At 43.6% G+C, this 23,806-nt stretch overlaps 1 protein-coding gene across 2 annotated transcripts in view; it reads right to left on the reverse strand.

Annotated features, from left to right (window-relative positions):
• Positions 1-6,375: 6,375 nt before the first annotated feature.
• NT5DC3 (5'-nucleotidase domain containing 3) overlaps positions 6,376-23,806 on the reverse strand; it is a 74,428-nt gene continuing 56,997 nt past the window's right edge. Inside the window, exons 11-14 of one of the 2 annotated variants that reach the window (XM_036760306.1) lie at positions 22,822-22,908; positions 20,402-20,542; positions 13,901-13,965; positions 6,376-8,609 (exon numbers count right to left, since the gene is read on the reverse strand). In XM_036760306.1, coding sequence (XP_036616201.1) covers positions 8,348-8,609; positions 13,901-13,965; positions 20,402-20,542; positions 22,822-22,908 — 555 coding nt within the window. In that variant the 3' untranslated portion in view covers positions 6,376-8,347. The remainder of the gene's footprint in view (positions 8,610-13,900; positions 13,966-20,401; positions 20,543-22,821; positions 22,909-23,806) is intronic. The other variant, XM_036760305.1, reaches the window with a different exon arrangement.

A 23,806-nucleotide genomic window follows, 5' to 3' on the forward strand; every position in this document is an offset into this window, starting at 1 on the left:
ACAGCCACCCTTAACAGGGCACTAAGAAAAAATGTTACACTATTTCAGTGACAAATAATTCCCTTAAGTTGGAAAACTGCCAGATCTGCAGATGGGGGTGCTTCAAGCCTCGTCTCCAAGTAAATCACATTTCCTCAAAAGACAAACAGAGAGGCTGTCTTTTCCCTTCTCTTTCCTCCTCTCAAAACAGAAAAGGTAGTACAGAATAACAGGCAACCTCTAGGAATTTTTCCCTCTCTCACACTGTAGGTGGGCTAGAAAGCAATTAAGTCCTGACAGCTCTTCTTCAGGTTAACAGAATCCAGCTGTCCTTCAATCAGCTGCCAATGTAGCTGCTCCAACCTATCTCTAGTTAATCAGCAAAACGATGCCTCTCTTTGAATCAACAAATTCCCCCCAAAGAGCTGAAAGGTCAACTGTCTCAATGGGAAGCTTGCCATTATCTTGTAGCCCTAGTTTCTTCTAACTCCTACCGTGTTCAGGTTAGTCTCCTGTCGTTTCAATTTCTTCCCTATAATTCTTATCAAAGCTTTGTATCTCTGGATTCCTAACCCTTCCATCATCTCCAATCAGAGCCTATATCTGTGACTCAGCTTCACCTTAAGCAAAACTCAAGAAATCCACCTTTCTACCAAACATGAATCCAACAGTCCTTAAATCATCTTCTCATAGTTATCTGATTTACAATTTTGTCAGTTAAAACTCTAGAAAGCCACATGCAAATTAACTGATGGACCACAATGCCCTGGGGCCATACTTACCTTGATCATTGCATTAACTTCAAACAGGTCTTCTCAGCACAGTTATTTATCTGAAGCACTTAGTACAGTGCCCACCACACAGCAGGCACTTAAGAGATGTTTTTCATTTTTGACTGACTGAAATACAGTTCTCTCTTTGGTCCTCAGGACAGTCGTCTCTCCTGAATATTTTATCTGAAAGACTGATCACAAGTTGATTTTTATCAATCATCCTTGTACACATTCTTTCTCCATCTATTTCAGATTATGCTTCCAGACTTGGAAGGGAATAGAGCAAGGCAGATATACACTATCAGCAAAGGCAGCTGGCCCGAAGACAGCTGGGGTGACGTGAAGCTTGGGGGGGGTCAGCACAAACAGGGGCTGCACAAGAGTCACTTCCCAATCAGGACAGCAGGGTCCCAGGGCAGGCATCCTAAATCTATAAGGATCCAAGTCTCCAGGGCGAGTTAGCTGCTACAGGAGTCACAGGAATGGTGAGCAGAGCTGATCGACAGCAACAATACAATACTGATGTAATTATGCATTTCCAGGCTGGAAAGAAGGGGAAATGGTGCACTGTGCCTGAGCAGATGGGAAAGAAGCATGTGAAGCATGACTGAGGACTGCTAGCTAGAGAGGGTTAAGGGGCAAGCAGACCTTCACAGCCTCCGACGTCCCTTCCGACTATGGGATTCTATGACCCAACAGTGACTGGGGTGATCTCCATTTTGTAGATGAGGAATCTGAAGCTCAGAGGAGTAAGGTGACTAGCCTAGGAACATACAGCCAGTTACGTGTCCAAGGTAGAATTCAAATCCAGATCTTTCTGATCAAAGTCTAACGTTCTATTTACTAATCTATTACATAGGACCATCTCTCTAGTCCAACACCTACATTCTTATAGATGAGGGAACTGAGGCCCAAGTAAGCTAAGTGACTCGCCCAAGGTCATCAGGGGTAGGATTTGAACCCAGGTCTTCAGACTCCAAGCACAGTACTCTTTCCTGCACCCTGCTCAGTTGACTTCTTTCTATAAGCCCAATGGAAGACAAAAGTGAACATTAATGGACTCAATGATATCACCCAAGCTTTTATTCTGCAGGAAGTTCATTTATTACATAACACAAAAATCATTTTTTTTCTTAAATCAACAGTCAACAAATTCACATTGACCTAATTTCATATTGTAACTGGCATCACATTGGCTAATCTCATCATTGGACTGACAACTAGAACCAACTTTCCAGGTCCAATGTCGAGTTTTCAATGGTATACGGAAGCAAACTAGAGAATTAACCAGCGAAGCCAGCCTGGGACTAATAGAGAAACATCAAAGCAGTGCAAGAAAAGCTCACGTGTACAAAATAAAATAATTACATTGTGTTCTAAGAACATGACATTCTACTGTCTATCATGGAGAAATCATTAATACTTCCCAAACCAGTCCCCAAGTGAGTCACTTACAGAATGTCAGTCTGCCTAGCTGACGATTGATTTATCAGGCATTTTTTTTGGCAAGATCTTACTCCAACCAGAGTGTAACCAGAATGGGGTGACCACAGCTTTGCCCCAAGGTGCAATACAAGTCTTGTATTCTTTCAACAATGTAAAAATAGCAAGGCCCAGTACCGTATTAGCAGGAATTAGCTAAAAATAGGTTTTCTCCCCCACCCCTGCAAGTGTCCTGATGTCCCCAAGGCTCTGCTTCACCCATCCCCCTCAAATGAGGGCCCTCACTTCAAGATGTTTGCCCCAGGTACAATTTACAACACCTGTTGCCCCAGGGGCAAAAATTCCTAGCTTGGGCTCTGGTTCCAAGGGAGTCCTTTCTAGAAGTCATATTTGGCATTCACATGCTAGTGATGTCAACATTAACTGAACCAGAAGCCACCACTACACAGGACAGATGCCAAGGCCGAGGAAAGATAGGACAAACCTCCCCGTGTGTGGATGACAGCTTGTACTGATAAATGACACGGATCCTGTCTCCTAGTAATAAATCAGATAGTAACAGGATCCTCATCACCCATGGCCACATTTGGAATGCCCTCTAGCATGAAGCGGCCCATCTCATTCCTGAGCACCGAGCACGTAGGATTCAGACATCATCCCCAAATTTGGTTCATGATCAGAGTCCACAGACTCTGTGTGATTATGGGGTTGTTCTCATTGTCTAAGAGTTTTTAGGGTTTTGGTAGTTGGGGGGAGCAGGGAAGTGTTTTTTGCATGTTAAGGCTATTCAATCCACCCTAGGCTGATAAGCTACTTACAAACAGCAGTGTTGCTACTGAGGAAATACTAGGAAAAAAATGCATTTTCTTCGGTGAATAATGCAGGCAAAAATGTACCAGGATAAATAACATCATATATCCTAAACCAGGTTATGTGTCACTGATTGCAACTGATAATAAGCTTGTATATTGAATTACAGTTGACAAAAGCCAGGATGTCTTCTCCCCAGATCCTCATTTAGCTAATAATCAGCCAAGAAAGGCCAAGACACCTCGTTTTTTCACCAGGATTTCACCCACTGTCCTTTCAAGACAAGGGATAGATGAACGTAGGTAAGCAGGGTACATGGCTTTGTCATTTCTATCACCTTGTTTCTAGCCATATCTTTTGCTTTTTACATCACCCATGTTTCCAAACCTGTCCTTCCTCATGGTCTTTCCCACTGTGCCAACCTTCATTATAGAAATTAGAAAAGAGAAAAAAAAAACCAGTTCAGCAAAGCAAACCAACACCTCAACCATGGTTGATGCTATATGCCCTATTCCACACCCTTAAACCCCCACCTCTGCAAAGAGGGGTAAGTAGGTATATTTGTTTAGCCTAGGGTTGGAGTGGAGTGTGGCCTCTGGGTTCCCTCCTTAGTCACACAGCGAGAAGACTGGGATTCGAACTCAGGTCCTCGGACACCCCGGCCACGGTATCCCCGAGGCAGAGAGCATTGGCTGCGGTTGCTGTCCCTCCAGGAGCCGGACGCGAGCTGCTGTCCCCCTGGCGCAGTCTCAACCAGAGACACTTTTAATGCTACCTTCCTAAGAGCCTAGTTTTAGAGCCAGAAGGAATCTTTTTATTCAGTCGTTTTTCAGTCGCGTCTGACTTCTTCATGACCCCACTTGGGGTTTTCTTGCAAAGATACTGGAGTGGTTTGCCATTTCCTTCTCCAGCTCATTTTACAGATGAGGAAACTGAGGCAAACAGGGCTAAATGACTTGTTCAAGGTCACACAGCTACTAAGCGCCTGAGGCCGGATTTGAACTCAGGAAGATGAATCTTCCCAACTCCAAAACCAGTGCTCTATGCATTATGGCACCAGCTAGCTGCCCAGAAGGAATCTTAGAGACCATCGAATCCAACCCAGTCTCTTGGGAATCAGAAAAGTGAGGAACAGAGAACTGATGTGATTTTCCCAGGGCCACACAACAAGCAGGAATCTGACTTGAGACTGGAAGCCCACCCCCCATCTTTCTGCCTCCAAGTTCGGTGCCCTATCAACTACAGCCTGTGGCCTCTACAGAGACACGATTAATTTAACGCTAGAAAATCCTACTCTCTGGGGCACCTCAACCACATACAGGGGAAGCGAAGGCTTGAAGTCTCAGGTGGACAGCAGTAACCCATGTGGTGCGGCACAGTCTTCAACCACAAAGGCCTCATTCTAGCTCTGGGCAAAGAGGACAAAGAACAAAATCCACATTGCAGTGGTCAAAAATCCCACTTGTGATCTCAGTAATGGTGGGGCCCAAGGATTAGTGGGTAGACATCCACATGCTTATACATGTCAACTCCCTGGATGAAGAGGAAAATGAGGGTGCCATCGTTCACGGAGAGGGAATGCCTACTGAGCTAGTGGGTCTGGGCTGCACTGGGTTCAAGTACCGTGATGGGTTTAAGATCAGCCAGTCGACGGAGATTTATTAAGCGCCTACTATGTGCCATGCACCGTGCTAAGCGCTGGGGATATAAAGGCAAACAACAGTCCCTGCCTTCCAGGAGCTCACATAGATCTAAAACTAGCAACCTAGCCCAATTTCTTCATTTTACAGACAAAGAAACTGAGGCCTCAGCAGGTTAAGTGACTACTCCCAAATCACATCAGTAGCATTTGAACTCAAGTCTTGTTAAGCTAGTCAGTGCTCTTCCCACTGTACGCCATGATGCCTCCTGGGCTTCCTGCGACCAATGATACAAAATCAGAGGGTTCCAGACTTAGAACTGGAAAGGACAGAGATATCATCTAGTCCAGCCCCTCATTTTTCACATGAGGAAAATGAAGACCAACCAGAGGAGTTAAGTGACTTGCCCAAGGTCACACAGGCATTAAACAACACTAGAGGGATTTGAACCCACGACCTCTGATTCAGAATACAGTACCCTTTCCACTGAACCAATCTCTTTTCAAAGATGGCTTGTGAGGGTATTCTACAGCTATCTCAAGCTGACTCAGGGAACTGGTGGTTAAATTTTTGGTGTGAGCACCGACACCTCAGAAATCAGAAAATACTACAAATCGGGGCTTGGTTTGTCATTTTGTTGATGATCTAGACTTAAGAAAGCTGGAGATGATGTTAATAATGCTGATTAAATTTTTCCCATTCATCTTTTTCCCTAGAGAGCTAGTTGTTAACATTTTCCAGCATACCCCCAGTTAAGAGTGTCGTCCTTGAAATCAATATCAGGCAACTCACAGAAGCAAAGTATTCTAAAAAGGAGGGAAGAAAAATTATCTTTTTACTTTTTTTTACTTAGAAAAGATCTCTCTCCCCCCTCTACCTACCTCTCCTGCCAACCCCATTTCCTACACCCGAACCACTCACCGTCCTCCCACAGGGTAATTTAGACTGTGTCTCCAAGGAAAGGTCCCCATCGCCTAGACTTGACTGAAGCATCCCCCGAGTACAGGAAATGCCTGAAAAACATTTGTTGATTTCACTGACATGTTTTGGTTCTGAGGCAGTTGCCATTTGCCTATTCGCTAAGAGTACAGTCTAACCGTGATCTATGTCTGTCCCTTTCAAAGGCCAGCGCCGGACAAATTCTCAGCACTCCCACGTGTATTTGGGAAACCACGTTATAAAGAATTTGTTGCATTAACAACAATAATAACTGTCTACAGTCCTTAAAGGTCTACAAAGCACTCTTCATATATTATCTCATTTCATCCTCGAAACAACCCTGGGGGGTAGGTAGGTGCCATCATTGTCCCCATTTTATTAAAAAAGGAAGTGGAGACAGGTTGAGTGACTTGCCCAGGGTCACACAACCAGCAAGTGTCTGAGGAAGGATTTGAACTCAAGTCTTCCTGCCTCCAAGCCCACTCATCCACCTCTCCACCGCAATTAACTGTACCTTTTATGATCCTCAGCCACGTATCCATCATTCTTTTGGAGAAAGATCAATTTACATTGTCAGCAGGGAGAATGGGGCTGAGCTGCTGAAAGGGAGTTAATTATTTAAGTACCTATTATGTGCCAGGTACTGTCTAAGGTGCTGAAGATACAAATACAAAAACATGCAACAATCTCTACTCAAAAAGAGTTTATATCCTAACCTGGAGGCTCTTAACCTGGGATGAACTTTTTTTTCAATGTTAAAAAATGAATGCCAACATAATTCATTTCTTTTTGAGTCTTCTGCATTTTATTTCATGCATTTAAAAATATTATTCAACAAAGACTTTGAGTCCATGACACAAAAAAAGGTTAGGAACTGCTGAAACCCTGCACTGCTCAACCAACAATGCAAGAATCACCTCAACCCCCAAACCACTCACTAAGAAAGTATACAAAAGACCCCAAAGTCAAGGGTCTGAGACGATGCATGAGCAACATCTCCCTCTTTCCCCAGCACTGCTAATTTCATTCTAGTCTGTTGCCTGCCCTGGGGTCTTGTGGATTAATATTAGGCTTGCTATCTGTGCATTCATTTTAATAACATTTAAGAGGAGGTGGGAGGATCACGTAAGTTTGTTACAAAAAGATTCTCCTTGTGCCTTCATCCCATCTTTAGTAGCAAACCATGAGACTGACGTAGTTTTTTGCTTTTTTAACAGCTTTTGGATAATTCATGTGGATTGTTTCAAACTGTTTCCTGATATTCTCATCCTCCTGCTGTCTTATTTTGCACGTGAATCTATAACCTTCCTTAAATGAGAACCACAACCCACCTCCAGCCCTGAATTCTTCTTGGTAGCCTGGGATGATTATTTATCCAAGATGCCTTTGTCAGGGAAAAAAAATTCTTTGTGGCAGCTAGGCATAGGCTCTCCTCTGTGAGTCATGATACTGTTGGTGTGCCCCTGGTATGGAGGTGGCTGAAGGAGGATGAGGGAGGGTGAGGAAATTAGCCACCTACTTCATCTTCCAGCCTCGAGTCCTCCCAGGAGCCAGGGCTTCACTTTCTTTGAAGTGTTGCGAATTCCCAGGGTTCGAGGTATGTCCACATTAAAAAAGAAGTACCAAAATAAGTCTCAAAACCAAAGATGGGAGGGATGAGCTCTAGCTTTTAGCCTGGCAGTCCAGCATGAGCATGGAACTTGGCTACATTATAATTACAATGATAACAATAGCTGATATTCACACAGTGGGTTAAAAGTTTGCAAAGCACTTTATGTATATGGTGGGGGTGGGGGAGTCCTGAAAGTCTTAATACGGTTTTACCCTCTTAAAGACCTTGGGGACACTCTATTATCTCATTTGAGTATCACAACAATTCTGTGACCCACGAAGATTTAGATAGGGGATAAACTCCCTCTACTAATGCAGCTTGGTGCCTCTCTGCTATCTATAACATAGTCTAGGAGCACTGCCTATGGGCAAATAAGTGACTTACCTAGGGTCACAAAACCGGTATGCGTCAGAGATGGATCTTGAACTCAAACTCCAGCTTTGAGGCCAGCTCTTTTACCCAATCTACAATGGGCTCTCTTACTATAAGATTATTCCCATTTTAGAGGTAAGAAAATTGAAGCTCAGAGCCTCATCAATTTGCCCATGGTCACACAGCTAACAAGAACCAGAAGTGGAATTCCAACCGAAGTCTTCTGCTGTTTCCACTATAATAGGCTGCATCCCCTTTGTAACCTCTCTGACGGCAAGGATGAAGACTTATGTATCTGTTTCCCATGATGCCTTGTACATATTAGGTACCCAGTAGGGAGCTGCTGAATGAATGATCAAGAAACACAATTGTTTCAACACTGTCAAAACTCGACCAAGTACGACACTCTAGAACTAGTACAAAAAGGGCCTTATCTATCCCAGAAACATTCAGCTCCAAGGCCTTTGTAAACCAAAAGGCTGAATAAATAGACTTTCAATATGAAGCTCATCTTTCAGCCAACAGAAACTTGGCGGGGCTCTACTTTCCCCTCTTCTGGGTGTCCATAATTCCCATTATCATTAATAGGACCTACAGACCAGAAGAGAGTTAGACCAGTTAATTCTGAATTCCTATTCTATCAAAACAAAGAAATTTATTCACCAGATAAAACCATATAAATAGCGAAATACAATATTCATACTTCCTTAAAAAGCTACGTTTATACTCTCATTGGTATTAATGCCTCAATGTCCGCCCACCTCGAGTGGTTTATTTGGTTACTTGGCCTGGGCCACCCCTTGTGTAAAGGGGATCCTGAAGTCCCCCGCTGGGGGCTTGTCAGACCAGGCTGGAAGTTCATGCTGCAAGGGAGTCCTCCTGGGATAGAATGTGTGGCTGACATCATAGCTCAGGAGGCAGCTCAGAGACGCCATGTAGATATCAGCAAATCGAGACAAGCGCCTCAGGAAGTAGGTGGGGTTCTGGTCTGTGCGAAACAAGCTTCCAAACTGGGAGTTGAAGAAATTTTTGGTCATTTCTCTGTAAAAGTAAAAAGGGGCGGAGGAAAGTAGAATGTTAAAACCACAAAAGTGTGACCAAAAAGAGAAAACATTTTTTAAAATGAGACTATCAAAAGCATCTAGTTTTATTTATCAGCCAAGTTTTAAAAGGATAAATTCACAACTGAGCTTTAACTTTTCACAAAGAAAACCTCTTCCCCAATCATTTTTTCAAAAGGAATTCCTACCAATTTCCTATCTTCTGGGTAGTTTGGTGGCATTAGTGGATAGAGCACCAGACCTGGAGTCAAGAAGTCCTGAATTCAAATCCAGCCTCAGACATTTATGCCCCTGGGCAAGTCACTTAACTTCTGTTTGGGTCAGTTTTCTCATCTGTAAAATGGAGGTAATCTTAGCACTTACCTCGAAAGTTGTTTTAAGGATGAAATGAGGTAATCCTTGTAAAGTGCTTTTACCACAGTGTAAGCACATAGTAAGCATTATATGAATGTTAGTTATTATCATTACTAAAACCCACCTAAAACTGTTGTTCAGTCATTTTTGTCAGTTGTGTCTGATTCTTCATGACTCCACTGGGAGTTTTCTTGGCAGAGATACTGGAGTGTTTGCCATTTCCTTCTCCAGCTCATTTTACAGATGAGGAAACTGAGGCAAACAGGGTGAAGTGACTTGCCCAGGGTCACAAAGCTGGTAAGTATCTGAGGCCAGATTTGAACTCAGGAAGATGAGTCTAACTGACTCCAGGCCTGGTGCTCTGGGCACTATGGCACCACCTAGCTGCCCATCTGGCAACATATGAATGCACTATTGGTAGACTCATTGGTCCAGCCACTCTGGAAAGCAATTTAAAAACTTGCCCCAAAAGTCACTACCCCTCGACCCAGCAATGACATTACTAAGCCTATGAGTTAATGAAGGTGAAGTAATTGCAAACCTTAAGGTGCCACACAAGGGTAGCTGTTATCATTATGATTGTTATTGTAACTGGAGATTAAAAGGAGATTGAAAATTGGTGAAAAGGACTCGTATGGGGCAGCTAGGTGGCGCTGTGAGTAGAGCACCGGCCCTGGAGTCAGGAGGACCTGAGTTCAAATTCGGCCTCAGACACTTGACACGTGTACTAGCTGTGTGACCTTGGGCAAGTCACTTAACCCCAACTGCCCTGCCAAAACAAAAACGAAAAGGACTCGTATGTAGAAAATTATTTATAACAACTCTTTTTGCAGTGACAAATAAACAGAAACTAAGAGAGCATCCATCAACCAGAGAATGCCTGAATAAATTATGGTACATGAATGGAATGGAGCACTATCCTTCTCTAAGAAATGACCACAGGAGTAGTTTAAGAGAAACCTGGGAGGACTTATATGAATTGATGCAGAATGAAGTTAGCAGAACCAAGAGAACACAGTACACAATAACATTGTCAAGACAAACAACTTCAAAAGATTTAAGGACTCTGACATATGCAACAACCAATCAGGATTCCACAGGACCAATGATGAAGCCTGCTGCCCACCTCCTGGCAGAGAGGGGATGGACAAACACAAGGTGTAGAATGAGACGTACGTCTCTGGACACGGACAATGCAGAGGATTCGTTTTGCGTAAAGATGTGTTATTTGCCAAGAGGGGTTTTTTTGGTTGTTTTTTATTTAAACTAGGGATGGTGGTTGAAAGGGAGAGAAAATAATGTTTGTTACTTGAAAAAATAGAATAAAAACAAAAAATACCTGCTAAGACCCAGAAGAAAACACTCCACTTTGTTGCCCTTTTCCTTAGAAATGGATTTTCTTGAGGGCAGAGCCAAGACAGTGGAGTAAGAGCAGGGACTCCCCTGAGCTCTCCCCCAAACCCCTCCAAATACCTTTAAATAATGACTCTAAACAAATTCTAGAGCAGCAGAAACCACAAAAAGATGGAGTGAAACAATTTTCCAGAACAAGAGAACTTGGAATGTCAACAGGAAATGTGTGTTGCACCAGGGTAACAGCGGAACGCAGGTTAGCACACACCAGTGCCAACGTAGCCCCGGCCCTAGCAAACCCAGAAGCAGACCTTGGGAGCCACTGAATCAGCAGCAGCAGTGGCTGCTTCCACAGCTCTCAGCCCACAGATGGGAAGGGTAACTGGCATTCTCTGGTTGATGGATGCTCCCTTAGTTTCTGTTTATTTGTCACTACAATGGAAGAGCTTTAAAAAGATTTTGAAAATTAAGTCAGAGAGGTAGAAGAAAAAATGGGAAGAGAAATAAGAGGGATGAAAGAAAATCATGAAAAATGAATCAACAGCTTGGTAAAGGAGACACAAAAAAAATACTGAAGAAATTTAAAACAATTCTGAAGTGCTACTTCACACCTGTTAGATTGGCTAATAGCACAGAAAAGTAAAATGACAAATGGTGGAGGGGATATGGGAAAAATGAGACGTCAATCTACTGTTGGTAGAGTTGTGAACTGATTCAACCATTCTGTTGAGCAATTTGGAACTATGCCCAAAGGGTTATAAAACCATGCATACCCTTTGACCTAGCAATACCACTAGTAGGTCTATATCCCAAAACAGATAAAAAACAAAAAAGAAAAGGATCCATATAGACAAAAATATTTATTAGCAGCTCTTTACTGGGGACAAAGAATTGGAATTGAGGGGATGCCCAACAACTGGGGAATGGCCGAACAAACTGCGGCATGTAATTGTTCTGGAATACTGTGGTGCTATAAGAAATGATGAGCAGGATGCTCTCAGAAAAACTGGGAAAGACCTCCATGAGCTGATGCAAAGTGACATATACTGTGTACAAAGTAGCAACAACACGCTAAGACGATCAGCTATGAATGGCTTAGCTGTTCTCAGCAATGCAATGATCCAAGGACTTATGACGAAAAAGGCTATCCAGACAAAGAACTGACGGTGTCTGAATATAGACTGAAGCATACTTTTTTTTTTACTTTCTTTATTTTTCTTGAGGTTCTTTGTCTGTGTTTTCTTTCACAAGATGACTATTATGGAACTGTTTTGCATGACTACACATGTATAACCTATATCAAATTGCTTGCCTTCTCAATAAGGTGGGGTAGAGAGGGAAGAAGGGAGAATCTGAAACTCACAGTTTTAAGAACAAATGTTAAAAACTGTTTTTGCATGTGGCTGGGGGGGGGGAAATTTATTTTAAAAAAGAAATGAGTTTTCCCAAATATTACTAATTCACCTCAGTTGGAAGGGCCCTTCCAAACAGTATGAAATTCAGAGTCATTTAAAATAAAGAATCTTCACTAGAAATAATACAATTTTGGAAGTAGAAAGGAACTTTTCTAATCAGATAGTCCAATGACCCCCTTTTACAGATGAATGAATTGAGGGCCCAAAGAGGCTGAAGGATTTGCCCAAGATCATATATCAGGTTCATTGAAGAGCTGGCTATAAAACCCTGGTGCCCAGCCTCCTTTCCTGGGGCTCTTTGCAATACAGGCTCCTTCAAGAACACATAAGCACCCCAAATAAGAGGTGCCCACCTCCTCTTGAGTCAGAGGTCCTGCTACACCTGCTCCTTGGCCCCTCCCCCTCCCATCCCCCCAGCTATTCCCCCAAGCTTGGGTCCCACTACGGAAAAGGGCTCCCCCAAAGGTCAAAGCCTCCCGTTGGTGCGGATGTGAATGACAGAAAGGATAAAGAAGATGAGCAGAAACGTGAAGTGTGTCTCTCCTGCTTCAACTCTCCCAATGCACAAAAGTTACAGAAACCAAAGGGAACCCTAGAGGGCATCAAGTCCAACGCCGCCATTTTACAGATGAAAAATCTGAGACTGAGAGTTCCTTATTCCCCTATGGCATCTAACCGCCACATCATTCTGCTTCCTATTGAAACCAGCTGGGATCTAGGACTGGGATTTCACTGATGCAGGGAACTCCCAGAGGAGGCAACTCCTACCAGTGCAGGCGGGCACCTTCTCTACAGCTCAGAGTCTCAGAAAGTTGCCTTGAGCACTAAGGGTTAATTTTTTTCCAATGGTTTATGTAGTATTGGAATGAATTGTTCTTTAAATAGTTGGCAGAATTCACTTGTAAATCCATCTGGTCTTGGAGCTTTTTTCTTTCTTAGGGAGCTCATTTCTGGCTTGTTCAATGTCTTTTCCTAAGAAAGGGTTATGTAAGTATCACTACGATGTTATATGGATGCCCAAGGTCATTGGGCCAGCATGTAAGAAAAAGTGAAACTTGAACCCAGATATTCCTAGCTTTGAGTATGGGTCTCTATCCACTACACCACATAACCTCATACTGAAAAATTAAGGGATGGAGACAGCAAACGGACTTGTAATTTCACTAGCATAAGAAACTCCCAGAGGAGCAAACTCCTTCTACCAATGCAGGTTGGCACCTCCTTTACAGCCTGGAGTCTTAGAGAAACCAATTAGTTTGCTATCAACACCTGGTCCACAAGAAAGTTTATAACTTACTGGCCTTCACAAACCCTACCAGTTTTCCCATCTGCCAAAATCTTTTCCAAGCGAAGAAGTAGAAGGAAAGTGGGTACTCGCTGACTGAGGAACAGCTGGGTATATGGTATTACAAATGTGATGGGGGACAGCTAGGTGGCGCATTGAATAGAGTACTAGCCCTGGAGTCAGGAGGACCTGAATTCAAATCTAGCTCCTGACACTTACTAGCTGTGTGACCTTGGGCAAGTCACTTAACCCCAATTGCCTTACCTCCTCCCTCCAAAACAAACCAAAAAAAACCAAACACAATGGAACATTATCATGTCATGAGAAACAAAGAATCCTAAGAAACTTAGGAAAACCTAGATGAAGTGGTACAGAATGAAATGATCCAAATAAGCAGTCACGCAATTGACACAAAGACACAAAGGAAAGAAATACTGAAAGACTTCAGAGGAATGAAAACGAAGTGTGCTTCCCTCTTTTCATCAGAGAGGTGGTGGACTACAGGTGTGGAATGAGCTATACAGTACAGATGTGTCCAGTGATTGACTTGTTTTGTTTAACTTCTTTGTTATGAGGGAGAGATCTTTGTGGGTTGGAATGAAGTTCTGGAAAAGTAGCAAGTGATGAAAAAAATTTAATTGAAATTGAAAAATTGAAAAAAAAAATAAAGCTTTTTTTTTTCATTTCTGCTTATAACATACTTCCTCTTCAAGCAGTAAGGAGGGACATTTCAGCTGATTAGAGGAAGAGGCAAGTGGGAGGAAGGGCCAAGCAATGAGACAGAGAGAGAGAGAGAGAGAGAGAGACAGAGAGAGAGAGAGAGAGAGAGACTGCATTTAAACATTTACAAGATGCAAGCCTTACCTCATCTCCTTTCTTTCCTTTTTCCACTCCTGCAAAATCATCTGCGATGTGTCATCTCTGTGAATCTGAGGAATGAGAACATAGCCGTTAAGAGTTGTGAATGGTGTCTTTGGTGTGTACGTGTGCGCACACGCGCGCGTGTGTGTGTGTATGAATTAAAGTAAAAACAACCTGGACAGTAACCAAAAATCGACTTTCCCTCAGGGTGCTTTCTTTCCATTGAATCTCCTAAATGGTCTTTATATTATTATGACTCACACTTCTTCCACCGGAGATCCTTCATGATCATGGCATGGAAGCTGCTCTGGGTTCCCAAAGACACAACGTCTGGCCTTTAGGCACCCAAGATGGAAACGTTTCCACTACAAGCAATGGCCTGCGGCCATACAAAGACCAGCCTGGCTAAGGGCGCAGGATTTCATCAGCAGAAGGGTGGCCACCAAGTGATACATTTTATTTAGGCCACAGCAACTGACAAAACCATCTCCTAAAATCAAACAAAAATCGAGTAGTATTGGCAGAAAGGCCCTCACCAACGGAACATGGATCCCTTATCCAAGGATAAGGAACAGCGATAGGCTAAGCAGAGTGGATGAGGTATAGGAATAGAAACTAGTGGTCTGATGCATATAGGAAACTCCTGACTGAGGAAATTCCCTCTAAAAATGCAAATCAGGGGGCAGCATAGGGAGCAGAGCACCAGCCCTGGAGTCAGGAGGACCTGAGTTCAAATCCAGCCTCAGACACTTGACACGCTTACTAGCTGTGTGACCTTGGGCAAGTCACTTAACCCCAACTGCCTTGCCTTCCCCCCTCCAAAAAGTAAAAAATAAAAATGCAAATCAGCACTTTTCTCTGAAGCTTATGATCTTAAGGTTGCCTGGGAGACCAAAAGGTTATATGCCAGAGTTACACATTTGGTAGAGGTCAGAGGTCCATTACCTGCTCTGTCACTATGGCCCTGGGCAGGTCCCTCAGTCCCCTGGGCTCCTCCTCTAGGAAATGAGGGATGAGATGGGGTGACCTTTAAGGGGCCCTCTCCAGCATAAATCAATGATCTTATGGATCTTCTGAGAAATTCAAGTAACTCACATTTATAGTAGTTCATCATTGTCAACTCCCTATCTCATTCTCCACAATTCCCCAGGGATTGCTCATCTTCCTTCTCCTTCTCACCCCAGTGCCATGCTAAAAACAGATGGCTTAGCTTGCTGCTTCCGTGGGAAGATGAAAGCCAGTCAAGGAGGGCCCACCAGCCCACTTTCAGCACCATCACCCGCTCTCTTCTTCTCTCCTGTGGCCACAGAAGGTGAATCTCTCAATAGTAGAGGGGTCAAACACGTGGGTCCATGGGCGCTCTTGAGGGCAACCCAAACCAAATTAAAATGTAATCGGGAGAGATTTATGATCATAATTACATAGAATATTATAATTATAATAACATTGTAATTATAAAATATTTATAATAATTTATAACATAAGATAAAATACAGATACTATTACATTTTAAAACTAAGTCAGCATGTAGGCCAGAGGGATCAGTGCCCTCCACTTCTATATGAATTAGATGCCATTGCTTTAGAACACTATTCCCATCTTCTCCCTCATCCAAGTCACAAAATCTTAGGATTTAGAATTGCAAGAGACTTTACAGATTATCCAGTCCAACCCCTCAGGAAACTGAGGCACAGAGAGACTAGGTGACTCGGCCAAAGGTAACACAGGGTCTAAGTAGCACAGACAAGAGTCCAACACAAGTTGAACGATTTACCCGAGGTCACACAACTAATCCTGACAGAGTCTGGACTCAAATGCAGGTCGCCTGACTGCAAATGTAGTACTCTTTGTCTTGTACCCAGATACCTCTGGGAGTCTAAGACCAGAGTCTTGGCCTAAAATATAAAACTTCTGATTTCCCATTCTTAGCTCATGTCTTCTCTGTTTAAATATGCACCATTCGAAAACAAAGGCACCCAAAGGAAAAGCAGATGTGAACTCACAATCAGATGATGCCCACCAGACCAAGAGAGAACGCCAGCCCCAAAGCCATTCCAGCAACCTAGTCAGCCTCACTTCAGAGGCCCAAATTCCCAAAGGCAGAAATGCAGGAGGCAGCACCAGGTGGCTTCTCCCCTCCCCTCTTCTTCCTCTCTTCTCCTCTCTCCCTCCCTCTCCCCTTCTTCCTCCCTCTCTCCCTCTCCCCCTCCTTTTTTCCTTCCTTTTCTCTCCCTCCTTCTCCTTCTGTTCCCCCTCTCTCCCGCCCCTCTCCCTCTCCCTCCTTCTTTCTTCCTCCCTTCTCCTCTTTCCCTCCCTCTTTCTCCTTCCTCCCTCTCCCTCTTCCTCCCTTTTCTCTCCCTCCTTCTCTCTCTCTCTCTCTCTCCCTCCCTCTCTTTCTCCCTCTCCTTCTCCCTCTCCCTCCTTTTTTATTCCTCCCTTCTCCTCTCTCTCTCTTTCTTCCTCCCTCTCTTGCCTCTCTCCTGTTTGGGTAGAGGGTGGGAGGGAGGGCACACATTATTTTAGAAACCTAAGTCCAACACCAAACAGCTGAGTAGCCCTCTCTGGAATGCCAGATAGAAGCTGCTGAGGTCATTCACCCCACTCCTGACATCATCTGGTCAAGACTAAAGATGCCCAAACAGCACCTCCCAAATTGGGCCCTTCCTGATCCCTAGCCAGTCCCTTCCCCACCTGCCACCCCTACACACACACTCTCTCTCCACCCCTCCCAGAAAGTGCTTGTACATATAGCTTGTATTTTTTTGTCTGTGTATGAGTTATTTTCCCCAATAGAACATAAGCTTCTAGAGGCCAGTTTCTCTTTATTTTTGTCTTAGTATCTCCAGAGTCATATAGTAGGTGCTTAATAAATCCTCATGGAGTGAACTTCTCCAACTACAGAGAAGAAACAGCACAATGACGCTTTGCCCCGGTCATTATGGCTCCTTTCATGAGGGGAAGGAAACTGACAGGTTTAAATTTATATTAAGTGTAAATTGTTTATATTATCACGGTATTCTTTAGAAAGATTAATATTATTAATAATCAGTGTTATTAATAATTGTAAGTATTAACTTGTTTGTTATATTAAATGTCTTATTTATATAAAGTTATATTAAAATCATTTAAATATTAAATAGCATTTTTTTAAAAGCTCTAAAAGGGTGAGAAAAGCACAAAACATATGGTCCTATATTGGGAGCCATAAAGGATCTTAAAATCACCTTATCCAACCCTCTCATTTTGCAAACAGAGGAAACTAACAGTCATGGAAGTGACTTGCCCAAGGTTACACAGCAGAATTGAGATTTTAACCCGGGGTCCTCTAACTACACATCCAGCTCTCCTTCCACCATACCACACCCTAGACCAGCATGGGTGCGTGAATGTCCAGTCAGAAGACACGGGTTCAAATCCTGATGAGTTCTAACATTGATTAGACTGTGGTCCTCAGGTAGTCATTCTGTTTCCCTGAGTCTCAGTCTTCTCCTATGTAAAATGGGGGTAATAAAACCTGTGGCATCTACTCTTAAGGTTGTTGTGAGGAAAGCACTTGGAGCTGAAAGATAGAGAGAAATGTGAATTGTTACCCCGTCTTTTGGGTAGTGTTAGCATCTAATAACTGCTGCTGGAAATCAGTTCAGTGCAAACAAAGGACCTGGGGCAGCCTTCCAAGTAACCATGAGCACCAATGGCCACATATTTTATTACTATAATAATAGTAATTAAAATTAACTTATTAATACAAACTCAAAATCTATTACATGTAAAAATACGTTACCTTGCTTGAGTAAATTCAACACCTATTAAAACCCCATTTAGACATTGTGTGATTTGGTTCTATTATATAGTGAAGAATCTTTTTCTTTTAGCTAGACCAGAGCTTTCATTGGCAAAAGGAACTCTCAGCGAGGAAAGTCCCTTAAACCGTACAGATTATCATGTGTTCTACACCTTTAGTCTCAGAGGGTTGCCTGGGGGCACTAAGGTAGATTGACTCGCCCAGGGACACTCGGCTAATATATGTGTCAGAGGCAGAACTGGAACCAATGTTCTTCTTGTGACTCCAAGGCCAGCCCTCTATATACTAGGCCAATATGCCTCAGAAAGGCTGTAGGGAAAAAAAAGTCTTACTTAAGAGTTGAAAGAACACTCTAGCTGAGTGATGGTTGCTTCGATGGAAAATAGTATTTTTTAAATATGTGTTTTTCTATTTTTGAGGGAGGAGGAGTCTCGACTTTTGAGTTCATTGTTATAAGGAGCTCCCAAGTGAGGAACTCTGTCTATCAATGCAAATCTGCAACTACAGCCTTAGAAAGTAGCCTGGGGGTCCTGCCTGGTTATATGCCCTGCCCCAGTCCCAAAGTCAGTGTGTCTCAGAAGTGGGACTTAAACACCAGGTCACCTCTGTGCATCATGTCAACCTTCCTCTCATAGGAGACCTACAGTGGGGAAGAAAACACATGAATTAAACTTTACATCCTTCCCTAAGATTTACAAGAGGTTTATCCAGTGGGCAGAATAAACTGAAAATGTCTGTTGGACTGGCACGTAATTGTGGATAGGTGTGACATAGTGCTAGCACAAGGGTAGGGAACCTGTGGCCTCGAGGCCATATGTGGCCTTCTAGGTCCTTGACTGTGGCCTTTTGACTGAGTCCAAGTTTTACAGAACCAATCCTTTTATTAAGGAGATCTGTCCTATGAGGTTTGGATTCAGTCAAAGGGCTGCACTTGAGGACCTAGAGGGCCACATGTGACCTTGAGGTCGCAGATTCCTCGCCCCTGTACTAGAGTTTGAAACCTGTCTCTGCTGCTTTCCAGCTACATGACCTTGAGTAAGTTCCTTAACCACACTGAGCCTCAGCTTCATCTGCAAAACAGGACTAGTAACCACGGCAGATATCTCTCTCACAGGGCTGTTGCAAGACTCCTGCAAGTGCAGAAATGGACTTCAAAGAATAAATAAATGCCAATTACTTTTATTATATATTTTCAAAGCTATCCATGGTATAGTGGATATAAAGCTGGCCTTGGAGTTAGGAAGGTCTGGGTTCGAGCCTGGCCTCTGACACATCTTAGCTGTGTGACCCTTCGCAAGTTCCTAAGACTAGACGTTGCAGAAAAATGCCAGACTTTAGGAGTAAAGGAATCTTCCTCACCCAGAAGTCTCCATAGCAATGACATCACGGGTCCAGTTGCTATGCTGCTGCACTGAATACGTCTAGTGTGTATCTAAGGGCTTATGTATTGTCTCCCCTGTTAGAATAAAAGTCCCATGAGAGCAGGGGTTCTTTTTGACTTTGTATCCCCCAGGCCCACCGCAGGGCCTGAATTAGTTAAAAATTTATTAATCAATCTTCGAGGTAATATTTGGCAATTTAAACATAAGGATAAAAAGCTAGCAAGTAGCTGATTCCAGGGATTGGGCTTTGTTTTGTGGCTTTTCAGAGAGAAAATCAGGGAAGGCTTTACAGAGGAGACGGCGACCTGGAACACACAGAAATTTCCATTTCTTGATGTCATCTTCAAGGTCAGGTTGAGCTAATAAGTATGAATGAGACACCCAGCCAAGGAGCAGGTGATCTTCCTGAGGGCCACCACCTAGAAGCCTGAAGCCAAATCACAGACTGTTGGAGCCTGAAGGGTCCCCAAAGACCCCAGACCCTTGGCTACGTTATGTTCTAAAATGAGAAAGTACAATGGCCGGGCAGCCACAGCTAAGAGGCTTCCTGACTGAACTAAAGCAGGGTTTTCAGAGGCCCTTTCATGGAGCTAAGGCTGGAGACGGTCTCACAAAAAAAAAAAAATCCAGCCTCAGTGATTTATCTGTAGTCCCTGAAAATGATCTAAGCCTTGTTCAGCCTAACCTTAAACAGGAAATACCTGAAATGACTTGAGCTGGTGTAATCCCTCCAGACTTAAGGAGGAGAGAAGAGAAGAGAAGAAAAGAGAGAAGGGGAAGGGGAAGGAAAAGAGGGAAAGAGAGGAGAGGGAAGGATGGGGAGAGGGAGAGAGAGAGAAGAGAAGAAAAAAGAGAGAAAAAAGAACAGAAAGAAAAAGAGAGAGAGAAAGAGAGAGAGAAAAAAAGAGAGAGGAGAGAGAGAAGAGAAGAAAAAAGAGAGAGAAAGAGGAGAGGGAAGGATGGGGAGAGGGAGAGAGACGGAGAGGGAGGGAGGGAGGGAGGGAGAGAGAGAGAGAGAGAGAGAGAAGAAAAAGAAAAAGAGAGAAAGAGAGGAGAGAGAAAGAGAGAGAGAGGAGAGAGAGGGAAAAAGGGACAGAGGGGAGGGAAGGATGGGGAGAGGGAGAGAGACAGAGAAAGGAGAGAGAGAAAGAGAGGGAGGAGAGAGGAGAGAAAGCAAAAGAGAGAGGGGGAGAGGGAGGGAGGGAAAAAGAGAGAGAGAAAGCAGGGAAGGGAAGAGTAGGGAAGGGGGGAGGAAAAAGAGAGGAGAAGGGAGAAGGAAAGGGGAAAGGGGAGGTATTGAAAGGGAAAAATCCCACAAACCTGCATCTGTTCCAATAATCCAGTCAGGGTCTGCAGCCAGGTCATGGTCTGAATGTACTGCTCCGTGTTCATGATCTTGATCTCTGATCTCAGCTCAGGAATAATGGCCCCTGTCCGCCAGCCATGTTTCAGGGTTAAATCCTGCCAAGAGCCAACGTGAGTCTTAAGCTTCATTACCTCTTTCAGCCACAATCGGTGTTTGCTCAATGGTTTCTTAATTGTCGAGGTTACTTATTAACCAAGCTGGCCGAATGAATTACAATTCATTACTAACATTACATTGTGGGCTTTAACCATTTGACCCCCATGAAAAGTTTCAGCCTGGGAATCATGGCAACTACTAAGGCTGCCCAGATCCCAGAAAGCTACACTCTAGAAAACATTCGATGAGCTAATAAAAAGGAATAGTTTGTTCTTATGTTAAAAAATAATAATTAAAGCAATGGATAAACTTAAGCTCTAGAAACATCCTAGACCTATCACTTCTCTGTGTGACCTAGAAATTCACTTCTCCCCTGTGGGCCTCAGTTTCTTCATTTGTAAAAATGAAGAGGTTGGACTAAGGTCACAACTCTTAAGTGGCAGAGCCTGGAATCGAAGCCAGACCTCAGGACTTCAAATTTAAAACCATTTCCCTCATATCATGCCTCTCCCTCCCTCTCTCTCTTTCTCTCTCTCTTTCAGGATTTCCAATGATGATGAATTCTTGTCCTTTGAGGGACTTTTGCCAAAAGCCATACATTATTTGGTACAAATCAGTGAACAAAAAATGATCCTAGCACAACTGATGTTTTAATACATTTCTATACAACTTAAAGGCTTGCAAAGTGTACATTTGGTACATCGTATACCCTCACAAACCTGTCTCAGGGTAAGGGGTGGGGTATCATAAGTATGACTAGCCCCATTTTACAGATTAGTAAACTGAGGTACTGGCCATGGTCACACAGCTAGGAAAGATAGGATCTGAGATCTCAGACAGGAGCCACAGACAAACGCTGTACTGGGCCAGTAGGGAGGAGCCGACAGAGATCAGCCTGGATGGCCTGGGAAGCGGGGAGTGGGGAGTGCAGAGCTTTCAATCTCCCCAAATTGCTTGTGGTGGCAACCTTTACACACTCTCGCAAACTAATGGCAGGGAACGTTAATTTCTGATGAGAAATGGAATGACAACTCAAAGGATGATGGAAAACTACCCAGGAGGCATAGCCACCTGCAGCTCATCCCCGATAATGGTTTGCGCAGGACAGTGGTGAATGAGGGGGCTGGCCAGGCCTGGAGCCTGAGACACCGCAGAGGGCCAGTGCAAGTGGTCCATTAGCATTACACATCACCACCATCATCACCACCACCCCTCATCCATACCAAAAGCACAGAAAAAGGTGGTGGTGGATGAAGGACTGACCAGGAATCAGGAACACCTGGTTCCAATCCCACATGCTACAGGCAATTCACTCAACCTGTTGGTTCCTCATTTTCTTCCTCTGCAAACTGGGAGCAGGGGGTGGATTCAATGGCCTCCAAGGTCTTTCTCAGTCCTAAATCTAAGACCATATTATCTTATAAGGTCTCCTTATGGGAAAACAGAAACAAAAATCTCACAGGATGGGAAGGCAATGGGTGGGGAGGAGGGCTTGAGAAGGGAGATCTGCATCTTTGGAAGAACGCACATCATCCAAGAAATCTCTGCCCCATCCAGGACAGATCTAAGTGCCAGCCCAGTCCATAAAAATAGGAATTTGTGGCATGTTGCCCAGGTTCCCTACTAAGGTTTCTTCCATCTATTCTGTATAGATCTTGCACGTATTTCTTTAGGTAAATATTGTCTCCCCATTAGAATATAAGCTCCATGAGGGCAGGGACTGTTTTTACCTTTTCTTGCCCTAGCACTCAGAAGGTATTTAACAAATGCTTCTTCGCTTGCCTTTGTATCCCTTACACTAAGCACAGTGCCCCCGGCACTGTTGTTGTTCAGTTGTGTCCAACTCTTCGGGACCCCATTTTGGAGTTTTCTTGGCAAAGATACTCCAGCTCATCTTACAGATGAGGAAACTGAGGCAGACAGGGTTAAGTGACTTGCCCAGGGTCGCACAACTAGTAAGTGTCTGAGGCTGGATTTGAATTCAGATACTCCTAACTCCAGGTCTGGCGCTCTACCACCTAACAGCAGACAATTAATAAATGATTACTAAGTTTACTTTGTATGCCCAGCACCTGGCACACAGTAATTGGTTAGCCTGCTGACTGACTGACTGAACAGCACTTGAAGAAAAATGGAAATTCCTTAACAGGTGGAAATGGTCCCTATTCTTCTATTAACACCAAAAGAAACAAGTTGTACATTAATTCACTTTTCATTAACTAGAAACACACACTGACTGCAGCCTGCAGTGGGATGGGGTGAAAGGAAGGTTACTCACAGCCAGATCACTGTATATGTGATCTCCAAAATACAACACTTTGGACCCCCTCCATCCAGTAAGCTTCAGAAATTCATATAAATTGCCCTGGAACAGACAAGATGCAAATTTTATTTCATGTGAGGAGTACAGACACATACAAAAGCAACAAGAGGGATGACCTGTGTAGCAGAGTGGAGAACAGGCTGGCCAGGCCTTCAGAGAGGCCTGGTTCAAGTCCTGACTCTGACACATTCTGGCAGTAGGACCTTGGGTCATGTCACTTAACCTGTGGGTGCCCCCAGGGAACTAACTCTCTAAAGCTAAGTTGTAGAACAGGTGAGATCTGCATCAAGGGAAAATAAAAAATGTGGACCCATGCAAAAAAAAATTAAGAAATCTAAATAAGCCCTAAATGCCTCATTTTAGTATTAGAGATCAGCCCAATAAAATAATACTAAATCTGAGCATCCCAGGACCACACGTGCCCCCTTTGTCAGGAAGGGAACATAGTCAACCTGCCAGGAACCACTCAGATGATACCTGCTGAATGACACACCACAGGAAAGAGTTATTTTTAAAAGGTTATTTAAGTGTCTCAATGGTATCTTAAATCTCCCTCACTATGGAAGCAATATGCATTTAAATGTGACAAAAATTTAAGCTAGAATTCAGCAGTTCAAATTTTATTTTTCTTCTACTTAGTGTAATAAAGTGGAGTCTTAGGCTTATAGCTTTAGAATTTGTACCTAGTCCAACCCCCTCATTTTTACAGATGGGGAAACTGAGACTCGGGATGCTTAAGTGACTCACCCTGGGCCCAGAGCTAGGATTACATAGGGTCATATACGCAGAGCTGGAAGGGACAGCAAAGGTCATCTAGTCCAGCCCTCTTGTTTTACAGATAAGGAAAATGAGACCCTTGGAGAGAATGACTCAGCCCTAGGTACACAGGGCATAAGTAACAGAGCCAGGGATCCCATCACCCCAAAATGAACACTATGAA

The sequence above is a fragment of the Trichosurus vulpecula genome, chromosome 5, assembly GCF_011100635.1.
Source record: "Trichosurus vulpecula isolate mTriVul1 chromosome 5, mTriVul1.pri, whole genome shotgun sequence".
NCBI lineage: Eukaryota > Metazoa > Chordata > Mammalia > Diprotodontia > Phalangeridae > Trichosurus > Trichosurus vulpecula.